Consider the following 26,544-nt stretch of genomic DNA (forward strand, 5'->3'; position numbering starts at 1 on the left):
ACCACACACACACAAACAGGCATGCGCATGTCTGAGCTCCAGGCAGTCAGCAGCTGGTGCTCTGGGCACAAAACCCCAAAGAGCAGTGCATGTTGGACAGTTTATCAAGGATGTACCGCTGGACGGCATCTCACTATAGTTGTTAAACGTGATATTTAATTAATCTTGTCTCTATCTAATGACTCTTCGGTCTTTTGAATATATCAGGTAACGTGTCACAGCATCAGTACACTGCTTTAACTTTTCGCTTTCACGCTTGTACTTAGTAATTTTAGCGAAGACCTCAGATACGGTTGGTTGGTTCCTGTTGGTTGTGCACCTTTTTTTACCAACCAAATTTGTCGACGCTATTATAACGAAACAGATCACTCTGCCTATTCATGCCAGAGTCCCGCGGAAAAAGTGATTGACAGGTGGTAATTGTGGTAAGGTCTGTATAACTTATTTTTATTTATTTATGATTTGGTTATGGGAAAAACAAAGACAGGTAGTTGAAACTGTAGGCTACAAATAATTAATTTGTTATGAATTAATGAACTATTCATGAACAATTAATTCACTGCCACCTATGACGATGATGCCATTGTCCATCGCGATGTTTCACTTTAGACATCGTACGATGCCAAATTGGTCGACATCGCCCAACCCTATAACAAACCCACTAAATAGTCAAGTAGTCTGCAACAGCCACTGTTATATTGTTGGTTCGCAAGACTAAACTGCTTTTACACAACTGAAAGAAAAAGAAATCTGAAATGGCAGCATCATGGTCAGTAAAAGTTGAATAAAAAAGTTTTCAGGAAGTAGAGGCAGCACAACTATAGTGATAATCCCACACACTTTAAGAAGTACTAAACTGCAGTGGAAATGCAAACCAAGTGAAGCTAAACCAAACTGAGTCGTGTTGTGCTGAACTGTACCATACAGAGCAGTGGAAAAGTGGCTTAAGAGAACTAAAGTTGTGTTACCTTCATTTATAGTCCACACCAAATGAACCATGAGAATGGATTTACAAGTGTGAATGCTCCCTTAATCGTCTAAACCTTACAATCAACAACAAGCCAAAATTTGCCTCTGTTGCACTATTGCACTATTCATTTTACTATTAATCAGGGGTGGCCAGAGCGGAATGAACCGGCAACTTATCCAGCACGTTTTACGCAGCGGATGCCCTTCCAACTGCAACCCATCACTGGGAAACACCCATACACGCTCATTCACAAACATATACTACAGCCAATTTGACTTTCCCGATTCGCCTTTACATCATGAATCTCCAATATTTATTTCTTAAGAAAAGATGAGTAATCTCACAAATTTCTGATCTTTAGAAGACATCTTGGATCGAAGTTTTAAACATTTTTATTTGATTTTCCAAAAATCTGAAAAGCCTTTAATAAAAAGTAAAAGATTTCAGTCTGAACTCGAATACAATTCCAATCAAATCAAATTAAGGCTAAACCAAAGAATCCAAGCAGTGCAAGTCAAATTTATTTCGGCTCTACCCAGGACGCATCCATCCAAACACTTTTTATTTCTTCTGAGCCTAAGGACTCCAAAGATTAAAAACTGGGCGCTCTACATCTATGAAAGAGCAATAAAATATTTCTGTGGTACAGGCACAGGCCATCTGATTGTATCTGTACACACACATATGCACGTCTCCTGGCTTCCTCTCTTTGATGTCCTCTGATTTTCCAAAACATTTTACAGAAGGAGAGAGAGAGAGAGAAGGAGAGAGAGGGATCATCGTAGGGTCTCTGTGGAAATTTTGGTGTGGTAGACAGGCCAGGCCGCTCTGCTCTTTATTTAACAGTGGGAGTAAAGAGAGATGAGCTCTGTGTGTGCAGATAAATATAGTGTGAGAACAGGCAGTCTGCTGGGGAACTCTTCACAAGCCAACGCCACCTTACTTTCTCAGACCAACACAGAACTGAGCTCTCTTTTCCCCTGTTATCGATCAAATGCAAGATGCAGGAGACCATTCATAAGCACACTGAGGTTGCCAGATGCTCATAGTTTATATACACACAGCAAAGAGACAGAGATAACTCCAATGTTTCTTTTTAAACCTATGGAGTTTAAAGGTTAGAAGCTGACCTTCCGGGCACCTTTGGCCATCATTTGTGTGTGTGTGAGCCAAGAAAGAAGGACAGAAAGAGACACACATTCAAACGTGTCCAGCTGCTCCCTTGGGTAGCTATTTAGTTTGTAATGGTAATGAGGATGAGAGAGCTGGGGAGAGACGGCTTCAGGGCGAGCCACAGTGGAAAACCTGCACAAATGATGTCAGAGCAATCGCGACCACCGATTGGAGTGGAGATTCCCGGCGAGAGCCTATAAAACCCGGGAAAGACAACAGCAGGAACCAGCAAAGGCAGAGAACGTGAGAAATTCCAGGAACTGCACCGTGTCCATCTGTCCGTCCCCCCGTGTGACTGAAACCGAATCAGATTAAGGGTAAGGAGCCTTGGAGTAAAAAACAGACCGCATGTTCCTGTGAGTATATATGTGTGTGTTTTGGTGGAAAGGTGAGAGACAGGTGTATCTAGACATTTGAGGAAGAAGAATAATGCTGCTTAGTTGCTAGATAATCTGCAGTGTTTGATTTGAATTTGTTTGAGCTCCAGGGTTACAGATGAACAGTATCGGAAAAACATCCTGTTGATGTTGCATTGCTGCAATAGTGACACAGAGGTGTGAAATCATGTCTGGTGTCAAGAGAGTGTCTTTGAGTATGTGTGTGTGTGTGTGCGTGCAGGGTGTCCAATGAAGTGTGTGTGGGCAATGGGAGATGGCTGGAGTTGTTTATTTTTGGGGACGGAAAATGCTAAAGTTAGCCCATGTTGCTGGACAATGCATTTCCCCAGTCGTGGGGCAGGAGAGGAGACGCATCTGGTGCTCAGCGCAGCAGACCTGTGAAGCTCCAAGGACGGGACGCTCTGGGTCAAATCATAGGTGAAAATGCATTTTGAAGTGCATTAAGGAAAGATAATACAGTTATTATAAAGAGTTTTAAGTAAGATTTTTAGGAGGAATTTGTGGAATAAAATCAGCTATTTTAGTGAGAGAATGTGTTTATAAATCTACAAATTACAACTGACAAATAAAAAAACTGATATTTTACTTAAACCTACACTTTTATAGGTTATACAATCTATCTGTATCCTGCAAATCTGTTAGGAATCTTTCAAATTAGTTGAACATATTTTTTTTTTACCTATAACTAGATTTTATTATGACATATTAGTGACAAAAATTGTAACTATATTAACAAAACTAATAATACGTAATAATAATTAAGAAATTAAGCACAAACATAAAGAACTAAATGGGAAGATTGAAATATAACCTGGAACATTAATTTTTAAAACAAGTTCAAAAGTCCTTGATATGGATAAAAAAATCATGGTTTTATAAGTGTGTTTTTGCATTGGTGTTTTTATTCCCTCGGTTGCTTTAATATACTGATAAATCTTAAACATTTGTCAAATTTGACCACTGACATACTGTAAACAAATGAGATATTTATGAGATGTATCTGATGTTTATGATATACTGTATATTTATAAAAAGATATTACTGAGATATATCTGTTTTATAGTAGTTTTGTAATCGTTTTTACTCCCTCAGTTGATTTATCATACTGATAAATCTTAAGCATTCGTCAAATTTGACCACTGACATGCTGTATATGAATGAGATATTTATAAGAAATACCTGATATTTATGAGATCTATTTATAAATGATATTACTGAGATATTTCTGTTTTATAATAGTTTTTACCCCCTCAGTTGATATAATATACTGATAATTCTTAAACATTCGTCAAATTTGACCACTGATGTACTGTAAACAAATGAGATATTTATGAGATATATCTGATGTTTATCATATACTGTATATGTTTTATATCAGTTTTATTATAGTTTTTACTCCCTCAATTGATTTATCATACTGATAAATCTTAAGCATTCGTCAAATTTGACCACTGACATGCTGTATATGAATGAGATATTGACGATATATACCAGATATTTATGAGATATATTTATAATATATATTTATGAGATATATCTGTTTTATAGTAGTTTTATAATAGTTTTTACTCCCTCAGTTGTTTTAATATACTGATAAATCTTAAACATGTCATATTTGACCACTGACATCCTGTATATGAATGAGATATTTATGAGACATGTCTGATATTTATGATATACTGTATATTTATAATATATATTACTGACAAAGATGTGTTTTATAATATTTTTTATTCCCTCAGTTGATTTAATATACTGATAAATCTTAAACTTGTCAAATTTGACCACTGATATCCTGTATATGAATTAGATATTCATGGGATATATATGATATTTATGATATACTGTATATTTATAATATATATTTATGAGATAGATCTGTTTTATAGTAGTTTTATAATAGTTTTTACTCCCTCAGTTGATCTAATGTACTGATAAATCTTAAACATTTGTCAAATTTGACCCCTGACATGCTATATATGAATGAGATATTGATGACATATACATAATATTTATGATATACTGTATATTTATTATATATATTTATGAGATATATCTGTTTTATAGCAGTTTTACAATAGATTTACTGCCTCAGTTGATCTATTATACTAATAAATCTTAAACATTTGTCAAATTGCACCACTGACATACTGTACATGACTGATATTTATGAGATATACCTGATATTTCCGAGATATTTTTATAATAGATATGTATGAGATATATCTGTTTGATGAGGGAATAGTTCTTATACCCTCAGTTGATTTTACATACTGATAACTCTTAAATATTTGTCAAGTTTGATCATTGACATACTGTACACGAATGAGATATTTTTGAGATATACCTGATATTTATGAGATATATTTATAATAGATATGTATGAGATATATCTGTTTTATAATAGTTTTTACTCCCTCAGTTGATTTAATATACTGATAAATCTTAAACATTTGTCAAATTTGACCACTGACATACTGTTCATGACTGAGATATTTATGAGATATATCTGATATTTATGATATAATGTTTACTTATAAAAGATATTACTGAGATATATCTGTTTTATCGCAGTTTTATAATAGTTTTTACTCCCTCAGCTGATTTACTATACTGATAAATCTTAAACGTTTGTCAAATTTGACCACTCACATGCTGTATATGAATGAGATATTTACGATATATACCTGATATTTATGAGATATATTTATAATAGATATTTATGAGATATTTCTGTTTTATGAGGGAAGGTATTATTCCCTGAGTTGATTTAATATGCTGATAAATCTTAAACATTTGTCAAATTTGACCACTGACATACAGTACTGTACACTAATGAGATATTTACCTATACATAAAGAACCAATCTGATTTTCTTTTTTTAAGGCTTGTCACAATAATAAATTTAAAGTATTTCATCTCCCAAAATAATGTAATTGGACTTTGAATTTAAATAGATTGTATATATACACAGTTGAAGTCAAAATTATTTACCCTCCTGTGAGTCTTGTTTTCTTTTTCAAATACTTCCCAAATTATATTAAGCAGAGCAAGGAATTTTTCACAGTATTTCCTTTAATATTGTTTTCTTCTAAAGAAAGTCTTATTTGTTTTATTTTGGCTAGAGTAAAAGCAGTTTTAAAAAATTTTAAAACCATTTTGAAGTCAATATTATATATATTTTTTTTTTCGATAGTCTACAGAACAAACCATCATTATACAATAGCTTGCCTATTTACCCTAACTTGCCTAGTTAACCTAATTAACCTAGTTAAGCCTTTAAATAGGTCTGTTACGATTAGGATTTTCTGTTGTGTGATATTTTGTCACAGAAATTGTTGCGATAAGCAATATTATTGTTATCTTTGAGATCATTTTATGCCACAGATTATATAATGATTATATAAAGGCATAAGAATGCAAACACCCATAAACACTTTAAAATACATATCATTCTTAAAGATATTTAGATTCTATAATTTGATGTTCAAAAGGTAAATGTCCGATTATATATACTATTAAATGTTCTATTTTTGAATGCTCAATTATAAACTTTGATGATGAGGTAAAATATAGAGTGATGGTGAGGTAGAATGTAAATGTGATTGTAAATTGGCTTTAATGCTATTTGTGAATTTTTAATATATATATATATTGCAACGGCAAAAATAATTGGAGGTCATCTTTAAGTATTGCACGATAAGTTGATATATTGATTATTGTGACAGGCCTACCGTTAACTGTCACTTTAAGCTGAATACTAGTATCTTCAAAAATATCTAGTAAAATATGATGTACTGTCATCATGGCAAAGATAAAAGAAATCAGTTATTAGAAATGAGTTATTGAAACTGTTAAACAGAAATTGGCCAAAAAATATACAGGGGGGCTAAAAATTCAGGAGGGCTAATAATTCTGACTTCAACAGTGTGTGTTTGTGTATCTAAATAATATTTAAGGTAAAGAATCACTAATTTAAGTAAGACAAATTCCATTTACAGTGTTCCTGGTGCACTGCAACTCAACACAACTGCCAGCAGACGGCAGACAGAATGTAGATTTTACTGCAACATCACAAAGGTGATTGTGAAAATGAAGACCTAAAACAATAGTGCTCTATTAAATACAGTATTTACAGAAATAAACCGACCAGCACAGTAAAACATTCACTCATTGAGCATCGACACTAGCGTGCAGTCCCGCCATGAGGATGTTTTTTTGTGCAAGTGTGCTTAAGAGTGTGTCTTGGGGACACACAGGTAGGGGTTCAGGTCAGAGTGTGTGTTTGGGCTGAGTTCATGTGTTTGTGTAGAGGGTGTGTGTTAGAAGCATTCTCACACTCTCGCGGCTGCCGGACCGCCCAGTCAGAGTGTATTTTCACAGATGGAGTCTGGATGAATGTAAACACCGCCCTGTATCACAGTAACTCAACACGGTGCTGAAGCTGGAGTGTGTGTGCATGCTCAATTGACAATGCACTGAACACAGAGACCTGAAAACTGCAGTCACTATAATTATCGATATATTTGGCACTTTTACATGTGTTAACGTTCAGGGTCAGTTAGATTTTTTGAGGTCATTCAAACATTTGATCAATAGGGACAGAAAAGTTATTTTAAATGTTTACAAAGTCCTTTTAAAGTAACTGCTATAATTATAAAATATATAACTTAAATTATTTTACAATCATTAATAATGTTTTGAATATATATTCATTAATTTATTCATTTCCCTTATTTATCAATAGTCACCACAGCGGAATGAACCGCCAACTATTCCAGCATATGTTTTACGCAGCGGATGTCCTTCCAGCTTTAACATAGCACTGGGAAACACCCATATACTCTCTCATTCACACACACACACACAAACACACAGTCCCTTTATTTATCAAAGGTCACCACAGTGGAATGAACCGCCAACTTATCCAGCATATGTTTTATGCAGCGAATGCCTACTACGTTCATTTAAGCTTACCCAATTCACCCATAGCACATGTCTTTGGACTGTGGGGGAAACCAGAGCACCCGAAGGAAACCCACGCGAACACGGGGAGAACTGACCCAGTCGAGGCTTGAACCAGAGACCTTCTTGCTGTGAGGCAATCATGCTACTCACTGCGCCACCATGACTCTTTAAAACAATTTTGTATTCTTATAAAGATAGTACAGTATTTACTATTTTTAAGATAATTTGATAATTACTATTTTAAATAATTTGAATATTATTCAATATTTGTTTAATATTTTCATCTTCGCTATTGCTGCTGAGTGTTTCATGTGTTTTAAATATGTCTACGTAGCTTTAGTTCAACTTTAATTTCAGTTTTTGCAATTTTGTTCAAATAAAGAATGGTGTGTCAGCACCAATAACCTAATGGTAATGTGCCCTGACATATAGCACTAGGGTGCTCACGGCGACCCAAGTTCGATTCCCGGTTCAAGGTCCTTTGCGGATCCTTCCCCCTCTCTCTGGTACCCACATATTCTTGTCTATAATCTCCCTTATTCTATCCAATAAAAGGTTAAAAACTCCTAAAAAATGATTTTAAAAATAAAATCAAAATAAGGAACGGTGTTTTGGAAACTACAATACATTTAAGTTAATATATACAGTATTTATTTCATTTCATTTTTGTTTCTGGTAACAAAAAGTGTTTTAATGCTATTAGTTTTTGTTCACTATAATAACCATGGTTTCCACAGCAATATAAAGCAGAACAACTATATTACATATTAGTAAGGATAACATCAATAGCATAAATTTGCAAGAATGATTTATGATGGGCGGTGCGGTAGTGCAGTGGTAAATGCTGTTGCCTCACAGCAGGAAGGTCGCTGGTTCGAGCCTCGGCTGGGTGAGTTGGCATATCTGTGTGGAGTTTGCATGTTCTCCCTGTGTTCGCGTGGATTTCCTCCAGGTGCAAATAGCGCTATAGGTGAACTGGGTGAGCTAAATGGTCCGTTGTGTGTGAATGGGAGTGTATAGGTGTTTCCCAGTGATATGTTGCAGGTGGAAGGGCATCCATCGCATAAAGCAAATGCTGGATAAGTTGGCGGTTAATTCTGCTGTGGCGACCCCAGATTAATAAAGGGACTAAGCTGAAAAAAAATGAATGAATGAATGATTTCTAATAAATCATGTGACACAAGACTAGAGTAAAGGCCAGACTAGAGTAATTTAAGACTAAATCACAGAAAGAAATTATATTTTAAAATATATTCTGACAGAAAACAGCTGTTATAAATTGTAATTATATATGTACATACTGACCTGTTTGTTCACTGCATAAAAAAGGATGGTTTCTAGTATATATATATATATATATATATATATATATATATATATATATAAATCAAGCTAAATAATTAAACAATTTGCCATTAGGGTAAGTAAAATATTCTTATTTCAAATGGAAAATACAATTATTTGTTTTTAGAAAAAAAGGAAAAACTACATTTTAAAAAAGTTGACAACTCAAAATTGCAAGGCTTTTTTGAGTTGATTCAACTATCAAGTCAAGTACTGCACTTGACTCAATTTAAGCCGAGTAAACTCACAAATGTCCTGAAGCTGGTTGCCTCAAAATTTTTTCCAGCTGTGGTGGCAGGTCTTTTACACAGATCTACTGATTACCTATGACTAGGGCCAGACAGAATCAGCGGACATTTTTTGCTATTTCTGCACAGAATTTTGTTAAAAATCTGCGGATTTATGCCGAATGATTTTGGGAGAATCACAACTAAAAACTTTATATATTAAATAAAACAGAAATACCTTTTTAACTTTTATTAAATGTTTACAAAGAAAATCCAATTAGATCCACTTTATTTGGAAAACAAAGCAAGTCTCCCATATAATATCTCCACTAAAAGACATATGAATCATATGAACATTTTAATATTAGTCAAGAATATTACCAAAATTAAATTAAAAACTAAGTAAATATAAATGTACACACATTTACACAAGTAAATAAACAGAATCAATGATGGGCAAAAAATTTGCAATATTCTGCATGCACAGATTACCTGTGGGTTATTTCAATGACAAATGTCGTGAGCGCAGTATTACAAGTCGAGATCCCATTTATGTAATACGAGCAAGCCGATTTCCTCTGTTCATGCACAAAACTTCTTGCACACCCTCAAATATACGCTGCTCAAGGGCAGATTTTCTTGTGCGTTCTGAAATCAACGCTGCTGAAGTGTGATTTACTGTGTTTATGTAACAAGTATGTCTCCAACATTTATTAGATTTGCTAGGAATATTTATGAATGTCTCCAATAGACCTACAGAGCAGCATTAATGCATCCTGAAGTAAAGTAAAACAGCTTTAAACTCCAGCAAGATAAAGACATTGTACGCAGAGACATGGACCTTAATCCATAAAGTATGATTATGGATACTTGTGCTCGTCATAACTGAAAGCTACGTCATGTTTGCTGGCCTCACACATCACGCACCAGTCAGTCAGTCAGCATGTCACCTTAAAGGGTTAAAGAGCCCATATTATACATGAAATAGGGTCATATTTAGGTTGTAAGGGTCTCCAACAACAGTCTAATATGCATGCAAGGTCATAAAACACTTTGATGGTCTTATAATCTGCATTTATTTTTACCTAATTATCCCAACGACTCCCATATGAATCGTTCAGCGATTCATTTGTTCCCAAACCCCTCCTCAGCGCGAAGCTAATCTGCGCTGATTGGACCGATGACAGCCTGCTGCGTTTGGTCGACAGTGACAGGCTTCAGCACGAGACAGAGTGAAATGCCCAGCTGGTAATCAACTATATAAAAGTAGTCACAGTGCACACGCGCTTCATAGTGTAAGGCTTTTTTCACACACACACACAACCCTCCTCAGAAGAACTGGGGAGATCGACGCGAGTCTCCTAGCCTCTCCCTCTCTCTCTCTCACACACACACACACACACACAAAACGCTCCTCAGAAAAACTAGGGAAAGCGACGCGAGTCTCTCTCTCTCTCTCTTTCTCTCTCTCTCTCTCTCACACACACACACACACACACAATGCTCCTCAGAAGAACTAGGGAAAGCGACGCGAGTCTCCTGTCTCCTAGCTTACGATCGCCATAGCAACGACAAACGGCAGTGGAACGCGAGCTCACAAAAGCCTTTAACGTTAAATCCGTAAACAAAGCGGCACGCGTCGCGTTTTTAACGTGGCTTACATGTGATAAGAGAATATAAAGAGTAACCGCATGTACTGTACCAGGTTAACAAGTAACAAAACACAATAAATACATAATTTGCAAGTTAAACGAGGCAATAATTTTAATCGCACTTACTTACACTAGTGAATAAACCTCAACCACTGACTCTTCACAGTTCACAACTCATCTTTGGGTAGAGACTGTCAATATTATCCATCTGAGCACAGCGTGACTTCATTCGACCGGCGGCGTCTGTGTGTGTGTGTCTAGTGTTTTTTCTGTGTTAGTGGGCGGGGCCGCAGGTTTCAAATCTCCCTGGTTTGCGCGCGTAACTACTGGCGAGGCTTGTGTTTCGTGGCTGCGTCATCGCGAAACACCTAATGACTCGTTATCATGACGACTCGTTTGAAGCACTATGAGTCGACTCTTTTATAGATGAATCAATAGTTTTAAACACTGTACACTTACAGATTTAAGCCTTAGCTGGATATTTCACTTCACTTAGAGCTGTGTTACACACTACATGGAAGGGCATTTTCAAAAACCCATAATATGGGCTCTTTAAACAAATAACCCACAGCACTACTACGATTACAGAAAAGTTTGCGCTGATGTAATTCACTTACCTTTTAATACATTTTGGTGCGATTATAACCTGCTATTTTAAAAAAACAACGACTGAAAGTTTTGAATGAGAAGCTGTAATGTAGTCGTGATGGGATGAATTTTGGTGTGGTGCCCCGCCATGGATGGATGAATGAATGTAGCGGAAACCATGATGTGTCTTCTTGTGATGTGATCTTGACTTATTACTTCTAAAAAAAACTTCTGACAATTTTACTTGTCTAAAAAATGCTTCTTTACTTAATAATTTGTAAATATTTGGACTGTTTGATATACAGTTGAAGACAGAATTATTAGCCCTCCTAAATTATTAACCCCTGTACATTTTTCCCCCCAATTTCTGTTTAACTGAAAGAAGATTTTTCTCTGCGCATTTCTAAACATCATTTAATGGCTTAACTAGGTTATTTAAGCAAGTTGTGGTAAATAGGCAAACAGTGGTTTGTTCTGTAGACCAGTGTTTCCCAACCCTGTTCCTGGAGGCACACCAACAGTACATATTTTGGATGTCTCCCTTTTCTGACCCATTAACTTCAGGTGTTGGAGTCTCTTCTGATGTTATGATAAGTTGATTCAGGTGTGTTTGATTAGGGAGAGGTTGAAAACGTGTACTGTTGGTGTGCCTTCAGGAACAGGGTTGGGAAACACTGCTGTAGACAACCGAAATAAATATATTGACCTTAAAATAGTTTTTTAAAAAATTTGAAACTGCTTTTATTCTAGCCTAAATAAATCAAACAAGACTTTCTCCAGAAGAAAAAAAATTATAGGAAATACTGTGAACATTTCCTTGCTCTGTTAAACATCATTTAGGAAAAATTTGAAAAAGAAAATTCACAGGAGGGTGAATAATTCTGACTTCAACTGTATATATGTCGTATACAATGCTTTATTGTCAAAGTGGCATTGTTAATGTAATGCAGATGCTGGGCTGTGGATGTGTGCTGCTCTCTGGTCTGCTGACACTGACCTTGTTCCACTGCAGAGCTGAAAGCTTTCACGTACCCCAAGGAAGACCAGAGGTGAGTCCAGGTCTCGCTCTTATATAAATATATACTGTATGAGAGAGAGAATAAGGTTAGATGATGTGTTTTGTGAGTCATGTACACTCATGTGCCTGTCTTCAGAATCACAAACACATTTCATGTATGTTTTTGGATTAACTGAACGAAGTGACAGATGATAAACTGTCATCAGTCTGAGTGCTCTATAAATACGGCGGGGTTTCCCCTAGAGAGCCTCTGCAGGAGGTTACTGTACTGTTATGAACATGAGCTACCTGTTAGCCCGTCTGAGAACTGACCCGCTGGCTCACCCCGTCTGCATGTCTTGTCATTTATCCATATGTAATTGAAGGAATCAAATTTAGTTTCGCATCTGAAATGCTCCATAGTTGGCTTCAAAGGTGGTAAAGTTCATTGCTCAGTAATATGGAATGCTGTCGAGGTCAAAAGTCTTAAAATGAAACTTGATAATGTCAACATGTAGCGTTTGAGCGCGTCAATGTGTCAACAAGCAAAACAGCCAATGAAATTGCTGAATATGATGCAATGGTATGTTGAGATATAGTGTCTATTATATATTTACTACATACTGTAAATTCCACAGCATGATTAAACTTAGCATGCATGGTGACACAAACTAATTTTATGGTTTTTGTCCTCTATGGCCTTCCATAATGAGTGCAGTCTCAGGGCTAGGTTGCCTTCCTGCTGGTAAAATATATAGAGTAATTGCTGATTCATTCAGCAATGTTGACCCCTGATAAAAACAGGAATACGCCAAAGCAAAGTGAGTAAGAGTGACCTTCCATACAATAATAAGGACTGCTCAATGACACTGACAAGTATTTATCGACACTTTAAAGGTGCAGTATGTAGGTTTGACACCCAGTGGTTGAACTAGGTATTGCACTCCTAGATCAAAACAAACGCAAGTGTAGGTTGCCAGATTGAAGACCAACAGACGCGATCTGATGATCGAGCCTAAAGGCTGAATTAATTAGTGTTCTAAATAAAAGAAACGGCACGCGATAAAGGGAATATTTTCCATATTAAAAGGAGTTTTTGTCTTAACCAACAACTCAAATTGATATATTAGAAACAGCTTCTGTTTCTTGCAGCTGAACAACAGAAAATTGACAATGATCACCAGGTACACCTTGTGTGTTTTATGGAGTGTTAAATGCTTATAATGTGAGTTTGAATGCCATTTTACATGACATTTATTGCCATACTACTGAAAGCCGATAGTTTACCTCAGGTCTTGAAAATAAAATAAACCGTATGAAATTAAACTTTAGAACTGTGACTCAAAACCAACACAAATCAGTGATTCATTATTTAATAGAGGTTTAATATGTATTAACTAGATTATAAACCTTACCATTTCATCAGTGGAGGCATATTCTGTGCTTCTGAATGGCTGTATTTTAATTTCTGTCGTGTTTCATCTGGTGCAAACAGCCGAATTGCTTATCACTGCAAATCTCGTCACGTAGCGTGTTTTTAGGACACGCGGTTACAATGTAACCTGCTCACCTAATGAGCAGCTACGTAACCTGCTACGTTTATCATTTTTTTTCATAATAATAACCACCTCATGTGGAACTCTGCATCTCATTCGTAGTGTGCTACTGTCCACCGAAGGTCGCATTTCAGTCACGAACACATGCCTTGAGAGCCTTTTCTGAAAGAATGAATGAAATATGTGGTTTTCCAACAAGGCAACCCATGGTGTTGAAATATAATTGGCTAAACTGACATTGAGTTGGTTAAAAGAACTAAAACAAAGACAGCCGGTCCAGCGCGTAACAGTCATCTTCAAAGCAGAATATCTGACTTCAGCATTGTTTTTCAGATAAACAAGAATGTTCACTTAGCAAGTTTCTTAAATATCTGCATACTAACATATACATGTAACATATTATGGTATTTTTATGCTTTACAAGAGTCAAAAACTTACATACAGCACCTTTAAATGATGACTGGAGTTCTATTATTTGAGTTGCACTTGAATTGACAAAAAAAGTTGACATTAGCAAATGTAAATTTGTGCGTATTAATGTCAAATACTAGTCTTATATACAAGCATCCTAATAAGCAGTCAGTATGTTTTTAGTGAATGCAAACAGTTAAGAAAAAAAATGTGTATCAGTATGTTGCATCTGTGTAATAGGTCTTAAAGTGACAGCAGCTTGAAAAACCTCGTCTGCTATGAAATTTATGTTAGATAGTCTAGTAGTTGAAGAAGATGTTTCTTGATGTATTGATTCCTGCAGTTGGGTAGTGCAGTTCAGTGGTAGCTATTTTTGTGTAATAATAAGCCTATTTATTAAGGTTCCAAAAGTTTAAATAAAAATCTGCACCATATGCAGGAATCCTAAAGGTAATTTCAATACCTTTATAAGACTTTTTAAAGAGCTCATCGCCACTTCAAGTTGTTAATAAACAGTTGTAGTTAAATAAATCAATGGAGCACAACCATGCAACAGAACTCATAAGCTTGGAGGAAACAAAACTTAAAAGAATAAATTACGCGGTTGTTTTCAGCCACTGTTTAAACTTGTCTTTCTCCAGCCAGGAGAACACAAACTTACATTTTCCCATTTTGCCATATGTTTCATCTATGGTTTGGCTACATGCGGAGATCGTCACATCACCTTCCCACGTTTGTCGCAAATTACGTAAAATCACCCGGACAGTGAAGCTTGGCCGAACCAATGGCTGTTGTTAATATTAGGAGGAAAATAAATATATTTAGGCTTTTTTTGGAGTCAAACACTTTGGACAATGCTTGAACACAATTTAAGACCTTGTAAAACACGATTAAGACATTTAATTCCTTTTAAGGGCATTAATTTTCTAATGATTGATTTATCAACTTTTAATACTTTTTAAGACCCCGCGGACACCCTGCTTGAACCATGCCCACATACGATTATCGCCCCTCCCCTCTCCCCCTCGGCCTGCACTCGCATTGCATTATACTGTAGCTTTCAAGCCTGAACACGCTTATGTCATCGATGATGCAACTGTTCAGTTTAACAGGAAGAGAAGCGTTCTCGCTCCATACAATGGAGATTGCTTTAGTTATATTGTTTTGTATTATTTTAAGTGGCTGGAAATGCAAAGACACACAGTTAAATCTTTTGCTGAATAGATCCACCACTTTTGATGCTCAAAAGTTCATGGAAATCATCATGCTGCACGTACTACGAGGTTTGATGAAGGTGGCAGCTGACGCGCAGCGGGGGGTTTGCGTCTTTAATAAACTATGACAGCTCATATTTATTGAAAAATAAGAATGATTAATAAATCCATAATAGTGCCTTAAAAGTGACGTTGGGTCTTGTAAAAGTTTCACGCTCAGGCGCTCACACTACAAGCAGACTGCGCCAAAGCCCAACCGAACCGCACTCTGGCACAACTCTTCCAACCGGGCCAGGGCTGGCCAACTGAATCGCACCTGGGCCCAATTCGGAGCACTCACACTTATCAAACGAACTGGGAAATGGGGGTAAAACGTACCTGGGCAGGGTTTGGATAGCCTAGTGCGAATACACTCTTAGATTACCTAAAAGTTTTACAACCATGACTAAAGTCTCATTCTGCCTCTGAAATCGAATCATTTTCTTCTATATAGTATGCAAAAAGCAGTATGCGAGCCAAGTATTATGTCCAAATTCATAGTATTTGATAAACAGTAGACGAGATGTTCCCAGATGACCTACTAATTCCCAAGAGATTTTGAAGTGCATATACAGTCTACAGTTTACAATTCCATGAGGCCATGCGTGAGAATTTATGAATGGGAGTGAAGTGATGCAGCTGATACGAATAGGTCATGTGATAATGACAACATGGCAGATGTAGTACAACCAAATTCCATTCATACTATACACTGTAAAAAATGCTGAGTTCCACACTGTTCTTTCATGTTGTCCCAACACAATCCGATTAAGTTAACTTAAGTGGATTCAACTTAAAACAATTAAGTTGACGCCCCCACCCCTCCCTAAGAAAAAAAACAAAAGTTTGTTATTTCAACTTATTTTAAATAAGTAGTTTGAACAAGCAGCAAAAGTAATTTTTGAGTGTTTAGAACTTACTATTTTAATGGTGGTGAAGTAAATTTAATTCGTAGTACTACTCGAACAAGTGATTTTGGGCACAGCTTAAACTCCAGCAGGAACCAGTCAACTTGAATCTACTTTCGACTATTAGACCAGCAAGAAACAATGTAAACCAGCTTACAGCATCACCTCAAGATGGTATTTAATAAGTTGGCCATCAGAAAGATTGAATCATTAGTGGATTTCTGACTAATTTAAATACTGATTTTTAACTCAACAGACATAGCTCACATTAAGTAAAACCACACATTTCCATGTCTTACTGATCTAGTATGTGGAATCATCTGTCGTGGAGGGCCACAGTGTCCAGCGAGGCCAAACGGAGCAGAAAACCTCAGGAGGCGTGAGTGCTAAACTCCTCCTGCATGACCAATTGGTTCGGCTGGAGAACGATGTCATTGAGACCAAGAGGAAAAGGAGCTTCCCTGGATCCAACACGCCACTGGACCGTCTGTCAATCAGCACCATGGACCCTAAAAGCAACAAGCAGAGGTAGTGAACAAAAGAGATGCTGTTCTTCTAGTTTGAAAATATATGACAAATATATTTTTTTATTTATACAAATATTTCTTTATTTATAGCTTGATAATTATGAAAATATTTGTAAAAATTAAGTCTTGTACTTTATTCGTTTTAAGCATTTAGGCTTTCCTGTAAAATATAATGATGACAGAAAAAGTTGTGGTATTGGTTATTCGGGATGTGGTGGGTTTCTTAGGTTATTAAAGTTGTTTTCTGTCAACACTTGTTTAGCCTGCATTGATGCATTCGGTGTAAGCTGCATGATTAATCATTAAAAGATCAGGATCGCAACACCTACGCAGCATATATTATAAATGATGGTGATTTACATATATTTATTAATCCTTCAAATCGCTGCATTCAAATCTGTGTTTGAAAAAATCAAAAATCAAAAAAGAGATTCAGTCTTTAGTCTTTCGAGTTAGTTATGAAATTACAGTCAAATAACACAGAAGTACTGGGATAACAGTTTACAGTTAGATGAAACCACTGATGTTTATGTTAAAGATTAAAAGCACTGTCATTTGCATTTAACTTGACGCTCAAAAATAAAATTATTTAACCAATAGGTGGCGACAACCAGTCGTCAAAAATATGCCACTGAATAATTCCTCAAAAATGATCCATCTTGCAATACAACATGAAGTTTTATGAGTGAATAACTGAATCATTTTTTGAAAATGAGACTAAAAACAAATATGGGTTATGAAAGTTATAATCGTTAGATTTTTACATTTAGCAACAGTAGTAGAAGAGTGAAATTTTCACAGTACTGAATATTTTACTATTTATTTTTATTAAGCTGATGATTTCTTCATTTTATTTTTAATAAAATTTTCTAAGTTGTGTTTATTAAAACCAAAAGTTTGTTGCAATTGTTTTTGTAGTGAATGAAAAGCAAATTACATTTGTCTCTTCCCCTTTTTGGCTGATCCGAAAAATGGTCTGATCTGTGACTAAAAAGACCATGTGATCCGAACCGTGAGATTTGTGATCTGTTACACCACTAGTCGTTAGAACTTAGTTATTAAAACTATTATGTTTAGAAATGTGGAGAAAAAAAATCTTCTTTCCGTTTACCAGAAATTAGTCAAAAGTATATACAGTGGCGCAAATAATTCTGACTTCAACAGCATATACTTACTGAATATTGTGTACGTTTTAGTGAAAGCCATGTTCTGAAGACTGAAAAACCTAAAAAGCATGATTTTCATTTGCCATGATCCCGAACAGATGATGTACCATAAGTAGCTTTGATTGGCCGTGGCTCAAACATATACAGTTTGTATTGGCTGTATGCTCTGTTATGCACAGCTTGATAGTTTTATGTGAGCGTGTTTGTGTTTTTACAGTTCACTATGTGCAATTAATGTTTTGTCTGTAGCCCACGGTTAAAGTTACTTCTATTTCTTGGGTGGAGTCGCTGTTGTGCGAATTGGGGTTTAGTATGACATAATAAGTGTTCGATACTGATTTACGGGAATGGACAGTCCAACTGTGCTGATGACTGTAACGTCAGACTTCCAGTCAATGATCAAAACGTGTTTTATCTCTGTGAATGATTTGATCTCCCTGCTGGACGGAGCATGCGGCGTAACAGCATGGCCTGAGGCTCGGACAAAGCCCTATCTAAATGATCCTTAGCACTTGATAAGATCAGGACAGAAGCCAAGAACAGCAGCGAAAGCACCACGCCATGCATTATCAAATCTCGACACAAGAATCCATCTGTCACGAGGCTGATAAACACATGAAAGCTCACGAAAACCCTCCATAATGATGTGATTGTTCTATGGTACTCACAGTAAATTAAAGTTGGGATAACAGCTGATAGTATTGGGAAGTAATGAATTACAAATGCTCAAATTATTGTAATTAAGTAGTTTTTAATCACTTTACTAAGTATGTAATGTACTGAGTACACCTTTTTTTGTGATGAGTACTTTTACAACACTACTTCAAGTAATTCTACTTCAGCCACCTGTCACTACTTCATATGTTTATTTTTTTTTCTTGTCTACAATGATTGGCTAAATGGCACATGACTACAGTCCAATCAAATCGTGCAGAGAAAAAATTGACAAGAGTAGGGCACTTTAAAAATGCTACAAACATATACAGGGAGAAATCATTAATAGTGTGCAATGTGAAAATGTGAAACTGATACGCACAATAACCAAGAGACTGTTTAGACTGCATGTCACTGATGAGAAGATGAAGGATGCCTACGGTATGATGACTGAAATCTCCAAATGGCTTTCAGCTATAACTAAATGCACTACAGAATGTTACGTTTTCAAAGACATGCACAAATTGCACGGATTACATCAGTGCTGCATTAGCTTATAGTCTATTCCTCACACTGGAAATGAACTTGAAAAACTATTTTAATGTTCCTGCGTTAAATAAATGTTACAGTTGTCCAGAAAAAATTCAAAAGTAATGTAATTCCCAATCCCATACATGTTTACAAAAAATATAAAGTAGAAGACAGCCCTTTCCACACATAGACTTTACTTGGGCGAGCCGCCCACAAAGATGCTCCTTTTTGGGACTCAAAAATGCGTCCATCCAGAATTTCTAAATCTTCTAAAATGTCCAAGATTCAGCTTTTGGTTTCGCCTTCTAAGCCGTCATTTTTATTTTAAGCCTGATTTACTTTCACTTGGCTTCGCAGCTGACAGCACATGTACAGCCGCAAGACAGAGATACATTCATTCATTTTCTTTTCAGCTTAGTCCCTTTATTAATCTGGGGACGCCACAGCGAAATGAACCGCCAACTTATCCAGCATATGTTTTACGCAGCTGATGCCCTTCCAGCCGCAACCCATTACTGGGAAACACTTACCCAATTTACCTATAGCGCATGTGTTTGGACTGTGGGGGAAACCGGAGCAATGCCAATGACAATGAAATGCCAACTGACCCAGCCGAGGCTCGAACCAGTGACCTTCTTGCTGTGAGGCAATCGTGCTACCCACTGCGCCACCGTGAAGCCCCGAGAGACACATTATAGAATTGCCTCATTTAAATAATCTACATTTTTTATTCCTGTAATTATTGTACTTTTTAATTTCCTTTATGTCATTTATATCTCATTTGCTGTATATTTTTTAATTTGATGATGATGCTATATTACATATTTTATACATACCTAACATGCTTTGGCAATACTTTACAAAATGTCAGCAGCAGATTGGACCTGTTTGTGGGCACACATGGCTGCTGAATAGAATAAAAGTAAAACAAATAGTGGATTTCTTTTTTTATTTCAACCAAAAAAAAACTTAAACCCATTGAAAAGTAACAGTGAACAATAAATGAAAATATTGTTAAAAATAATTTATTGTTGCATGTAAGTAACGATGTGACGTGGGTAAAAAGTGTGTTTGAATCCAGCTACCACCTCAAGTATATTTCAAACCTGTGGGAAGCACTGGAAGATTCTACTAATGTTGGCATAGATGAAAAAGTTTTGTATATGGTGTTTATATTTTCTGTCAACATATGCCTAGCGTGGTCACTTTCAGTCTGGGTGCTTTGCTCTATTATTTAATACAGTATGTTCTATAATATCCTCACGTTGCATTGAGGAAATAATCAATTTTATTTTAAAAAGATTTTTAAAAAGTAGCATCGACTTTCATAGTAGGAAAAATATACTATGTAGGTTTAAGTGAATAGTTGGCCACCAACCAGGGGTGTGTTTCCGAAACCATCGTTAAACAACTAAGGTTGCAAGTTCCATTGTTACAAACATAGTTTGTTGATTTGGTGTTTCCCAAACTCATCGTTTCAATGAACATTTGCAAACTGCATCGCAAACTTGTATGCTTGCAACTACACCTCTGGAGCTATAGTTAGAAACATAGTTCCTGGTTGTGTTCTATTGCCAGCTATCCCCCCCTATGCCCTATGCATTTAGAACATTCTAACATTTAAACTTAAACTAATTTGCTTTAAAAGTATTTTTACAGTTCAGTTTTTGCAATCTTCATGTTTACAATTGCACTGCAGTGCACTTTGAAAACATTGATGTCATTTTGAACACAGCCTTGTCAGCGGAATTTATGTCTTCAAAGCTTGTGAAAACAAAAAACATAGCATACGTCAATGCTTTTAATTTATAGTAGTTTAATTATTAATTATATGTACTGTATATGACACGGGCCTGTGCGTTAGAACATTTCTGTAGTGGTTTGCATGTCAAATTGTAAAAATAGACTTTTCAAAAAATACAAAATAAATAAACAATATAATACTTAATAATAACAATAATAATAATAATCTTCATCATCATCATCATCATCATCATTAATATTATTATTAAAGTAGGATTTTTTTCATTTCCTAATAAATAATAAATATTACATTTCATTTACTAATAAATAGCCTCATTATTTATTTATTTATATGAATTATATATGATATTAGAATTCATGTTAGCGTTTGTAAGTGATTTTTTGGTTTAGAATAGAATATGTAATGTTCTCAATAATATTTGTAAAGGAAACACAGGCTCTATATGTGCCGTTTACATATATGTCAATTAATATGGAAAATTAGTGCATGTTTTTACCAAAACTAATATTGGACTTTTTTGTAATATGTGTGCGTGTAAAACAATACAATTTGCACTAAGAAATTAAGGGGTTCTTCTCTAAAGTAGTAGTTACTCCACCCCGTTTATAGCATCATTATGGGCATTTTATGGTATAACTAACGTGGTTCAAGCAATGGATCTGCGACAAAGAAACTACGAGTTTTGGGAAACACTCGTCACTACATCATTCTTTTTCCAAACGATGCATCGTACTATGATTCTTCAGCCGCGAGTTACATCATTGTTTGGGAAACGCACCCCAGAATTACTCAATATTTATAATATCTTATATTATAATATCTTATATTTATAATATCTCAATAACTTAATATCTTTTGGGTTCAGTAGGAGGAAACTCAAATTGGTTTTGACAATTGAGTATGTCGGCAGAATTTTCATTTTTGGGTGAACTATCCCTTTAAATAGTGAAGAAGGTAAAGATCAGGATGTAAACATGTTACGTTTTACTTAGCTAATCGTGTCAATACAGCAAATAAAAAGTGTGGATTCAGACATCCTTCATCAAACAGACCTTTTTTGTCACAAAACTGTTTTTGCCTTCTAAATAGTAGAGAACTCTGTGATTTTGGATATGGAAAAATAAAATAATAAGTTGACACCGGAAGTTAAACTCGTAGGCCTATTTAAAAATACATTCTTCTAATTTAAGCAAATATATTTTCAGTAATTCTGATAAATATAAGATATGTAGCATTCATTAAATTTAGCCTACCACCGAAATTCAACTAGTTGTATGTTAGGATTTTGTTTTGAACATAGCCTATAACGTTAGCCTACATCCGTTACTATAGTTTTCATTTCAAAAGTCTTTCCCTCCTCAATGTTTTAAGGAAATTGAAATATAACGTTTATCCATCAATGTGAATGAGAGTTTAGACAATTTTTAAAGTAAATGAACTGATTTCTTCACCTGTAGAAAGACTGTTGAACTGCCGCGGCGGCGAGTCAGCGTGCCGATTGACCGGATTGGTGTAGGTCGCCTTCCCAGCAGCCGAGGATAAGCTCCGCCCATGACCACGCCCCCGACAAACACGTAAGATCAAGCGTATACTCGCTGAGATTTATGTATGGTAGACTAAAATAGAAAATGTCAAGAGTATACTATACTGCACATTATAACCAGAACAGTGTTTTGTTTGTCATTTGTTCCACAGAGGGGAATATTGCAGGTAGATGATATGCATGATAAGCACACCAGCCAACACAACTCACTAACCACTGAACGATCTCAGCGTCCTCAACACACTTTTAATCATCGCTACTCCAGAGCTGTTCTTTCTCATTAATTGCAGGATTAATATCTGATTAGTATCAGTTTGGATCCATTATCATTTTATTTCAACATTTAAACTGTTTTTAGAGAAGTGCAGGGAGCAAAACCTGGAAGATCATGTTACCCGAAGATTAGCACATATGCTAAGGTTTTACAATTGGGTTCTTTTTGCTTTATGAATAAAATAATGGTTTCAAGAAATATGGGCTGTGTCCGAAAAGTTATGCAGCTGACTTGTTGCCTTGCTACACTATCAGAAAATCACTCTGGAGGCACATTTCTTCATCAAAACTGATTTCAGAGGCTGCGTCTAAAATCGCCTAGGCCTGCCACTCAGTATGTACTGTACTAGAATTAAAATTTACTACTCGACCATTAGAAAAGTACGTTCTATACAGTATGAATAGAACTCGGACATATCCTACATCCGCCATTTTGTCATCATCACATGACCTACCTGTGTCGGTTGCATTGCTTCACTCCCATTCATGAATTGTCTTGCGGTGCATCATAGGATAGCATTGCGTCCATCGGATGCGTACTTCAGAATCTCGCTGAAAGTAATCATCAAGCTACTTTTTGCATACTGTTTTTCGAATTCTATGAATTCTGACATACTACTCGCCTCGCATACTGTTTTTATTATATAGTACTATATAGTATGGAAGTATGTGATTTCAGACACAGCCGGACAGAATTCTGACACCATATATTTGAGCAATATCACATGAGTAGCAGTGTGATATGGCTGTATATCAGCACTGCTGGGAGGCAAGCATGCCTTAGTGTCCCACCAGTGCTGATATACAGCCATATCTCACTGCTACGAGTGTGACACTGCGTTTATACAACAGTTCGACAGCACATTTGTGTATATATAAGAAAGAAAATCAAACACAGAGTCAAAAAAATGTTTGTATTAGGAACTACTTTCTTCCGCCATTCATTTACATCTGCAGCTGATGTCAGAACAGCAGAATCCGTTACTAATTCACAAACGTCACTTTAGAGCTACTCTAGTGTTTGAATGATTCTCTAGTGTAATGTCTAAGGTGATAACAAAACAGGTGATTTCGCTTTTGCAAGATGCAAAACGGTTCTAGCAGAATATTGCACGGCTATCAGCCAATCAGATTCAAGAACCAGACAGAACTGTTGTATAAATTTAGTCATGTACTTCCAAATTGACAGAGCGTTAGTGATAACTAAGTTATAAGTGATAACAATATTTGCTTACTACAATACTAACCTCATTAAAAATAACAGGTGTAATCAAAAAGTGTAAAACACATTGGTCAAAAACATATATTTACATATAAAATGACACCCAAGCGGTGCTTTGGGATGCCATTTTAAAATTTTAAGTCACCTGTTAGAAATGTCATTCAAAGGATTGTGAGATCTCAAAGATAATTACATAGCTATGCTGTTTTTAGCATTTGATCAGAAGAACGTACCTCCAGAGACAGGAAGTGAAGCAGAATTTGGATTTGGACATGCATTGATGCCTTCTCACATTGGAAAGCGGCCTCCAAAGGCCACAGCCATCAATAGTTTCAACATTGTCCACTACAATGTAAAATGGAAACACCCATATTATACCCGCAAATATTCCTCCATTCAATAAAACAAAACAGGCTATGTGGGAATGGTTATGGTGCGATCATTTATTTAAAGAACCAAATGTTAAATATCAGAGTTGTTTACCACAGGCCTTCTTTTACTTATGTAAAAAAAAAAAAAATTATAACACCCCAGAATGTTGACTTAACCAGCCAAAGCCTGTAAACAAAAGAGTCTGTAACCTTTAACCATTGCACTTTTTTTCTAAAGCTAACGCTCTGGCTGTGCCGAGATAATTTTTAAGTGGATGTTAATGAAGAATATTATTGGAGGAAAGTATTCAATACACTGAATACACTGCTTTTGTAGGAAATTGGCTTTTTATTCTCCAAGGTTTAAGATCTTCCCTGCACCACTCTATTTCTTTTAACAAAAGAGTTTGAGTTTAGTTTGTGATGCTAGCAGCGTTAGCCAATCAGAGAGGTATTTGCTCATAGCTTCCACTGCACAACTCAATATTTACTCCAGTGCCTCACAACTTTTCGCTTGCTGTAATATACACAACTATTGTCATTTTCTCATTTTGACTGGAGGCTGTTCAGCCTCGACAATAAAACAAATGAAAATACTTTTGTCTTTTCTCAACTGAATTATCTGTCTATGTATTTTTTTATTTTTTTTATTTGTAGAACTGAGTCTTCATTGTTGGTGTGAGCAGGCCTTTAGTTTGTGGGTAACAAGTTAACAATGTCTACTACTAATCATAGGTAAATAAAGCAAACATAAAAGTGTCCTAAAAGATTTATTGTATTTCAAATATACATAAGTGTGCAAATACAAAAATAAAATCAGTGCATTTCTTAAAAAATGTGTCTTTACACAGGAGTGTCACATTTTATAAAAGTATAGCATTGAAAAGTTGTGCTTCAATTTTATATGTGAAATATTAGTTGCAACGTACTTATACTGATAAGTATATAAATATAAAAGTGTGTATTTTATTATTGCTGTATTTATTCATTTATTTTGGGTTAAGGATTCTTTCAATAGAAAGTTCTAATGAACAGGATTTACTCAAAATATAAATCTTTGGTTTTATGGTTGTCTTTACTGTAACTTTTGATCAATACAATGCATTCTTGCTAAATGAAAGTATTAAATTGTGTAAAAAATACACTAAAGTATCATTTATATGCTATTAACCCTAACCAGTTCTGACAATATGTATTTGGGATACTGCATGTGTCTGTTAAAAACAACAGCAACAACTGTAATTTGAATAGAAATATAAAAAGACAAAAGATCCAAGCACAAGTACTGTATAAACCTGCTTGTCCTGGCAATTATGATTTTGACGGTTGAGCATGGTTCATACCATTTACACTATTACTAAATACACAACCCGTAAAGGTCCATAATTCAGGAGTGAACCAAATAAAATAATTAGCACTCTTGAGTGTTTTCCTCATGAATAAAGAACAGAAAAATTTTATTTTGAGGAAAATAGTACACTGTAAAAAGAAATCTGGTAATTTGCAGTTTCTGTATTTCGTAATTCAAGTTTTTTTTCTGTTTATTTACACTTCTGAATTGCATTATGGGACATTGATCTCTGCTATGTCATTTTTGAAGTAAAAAAATTCAGCACTGCAGTTTAACAAAGTGACTTTTATTGACATATTAGTAGTTTGAAACGATATATTGTATAAGAAATAATATATTCTACAGCTTGATTTTTTCTCTGAAAGCATTTGAGAGTCTTCCTGGCTGTGTTTTGGATCATTGTCTTGCTGAAATGTCCACCCTGGTTTTATCTTCATCATCCTGCTAATGTAGATGTTGGACTGAAACAGCTAATATTCATTTACAATGACGAAGGGCAGAGAGATGCTGAAGAACTACTGAGAGTTCAGCTGCTGTCTGGGCTTTCCATGCCTTTCTATAGCCCCCTTTCTTCATGTGTTCAATACTTTTTTTCCTGCGTCATTTCATTTTATTACACATAACTTCATTTGTAAACTTATTAGATTTTTTATATATATATATATATATATATATATATATATATATATATATGGA

The 26,544-nt window shown here is 35.5% G+C and overlaps 1 protein-coding gene across 2 annotated transcripts; it reads left to right on the top strand.

Moving 5' to 3' along the window:
* The first annotated feature begins 1,946 nt into the window (after positions 1–1,946).
* On the top strand, positions 1,947–25,093 carry ostn (osteocrin). Of its 2 annotated transcripts, none has more exons than XM_056474154.1 (5): positions 1,947–2,460; positions 12,271–12,369; positions 16,753–16,973; positions 22,546–22,662; positions 22,784–25,093. In XM_056474154.1, the coding sequence occupies exons 2-4, from the start codon at positions 12,271–12,273 to the stop codon at positions 22,628–22,630; spliced, it is 405 nt and encodes a 134-aa protein (XP_056330129.1). In that variant the 5' UTR covers positions 1,947–2,460; the 3' UTR covers positions 22,631–22,662; positions 22,784–25,093. The 2 variants fall into 2 exon arrangements, with proteins under 2 accessions (XP_056330129.1, XP_056330130.1); XM_056474155.1 differs by lacking the exon at positions 1,947–2,460 and adding an exon at positions 2,867–2,958.
* Positions 25,094–26,544: the final 1,451 nt, after the last annotated feature.

The sequence above is a fragment of the Danio aesculapii genome, chromosome 15 (genome assembly GCF_903798145.1).
Source record: "Danio aesculapii chromosome 15, fDanAes4.1, whole genome shotgun sequence".
Lineage (NCBI taxonomy): Eukaryota > Metazoa > Chordata > Actinopteri > Cypriniformes > Danionidae > Danio > Danio aesculapii.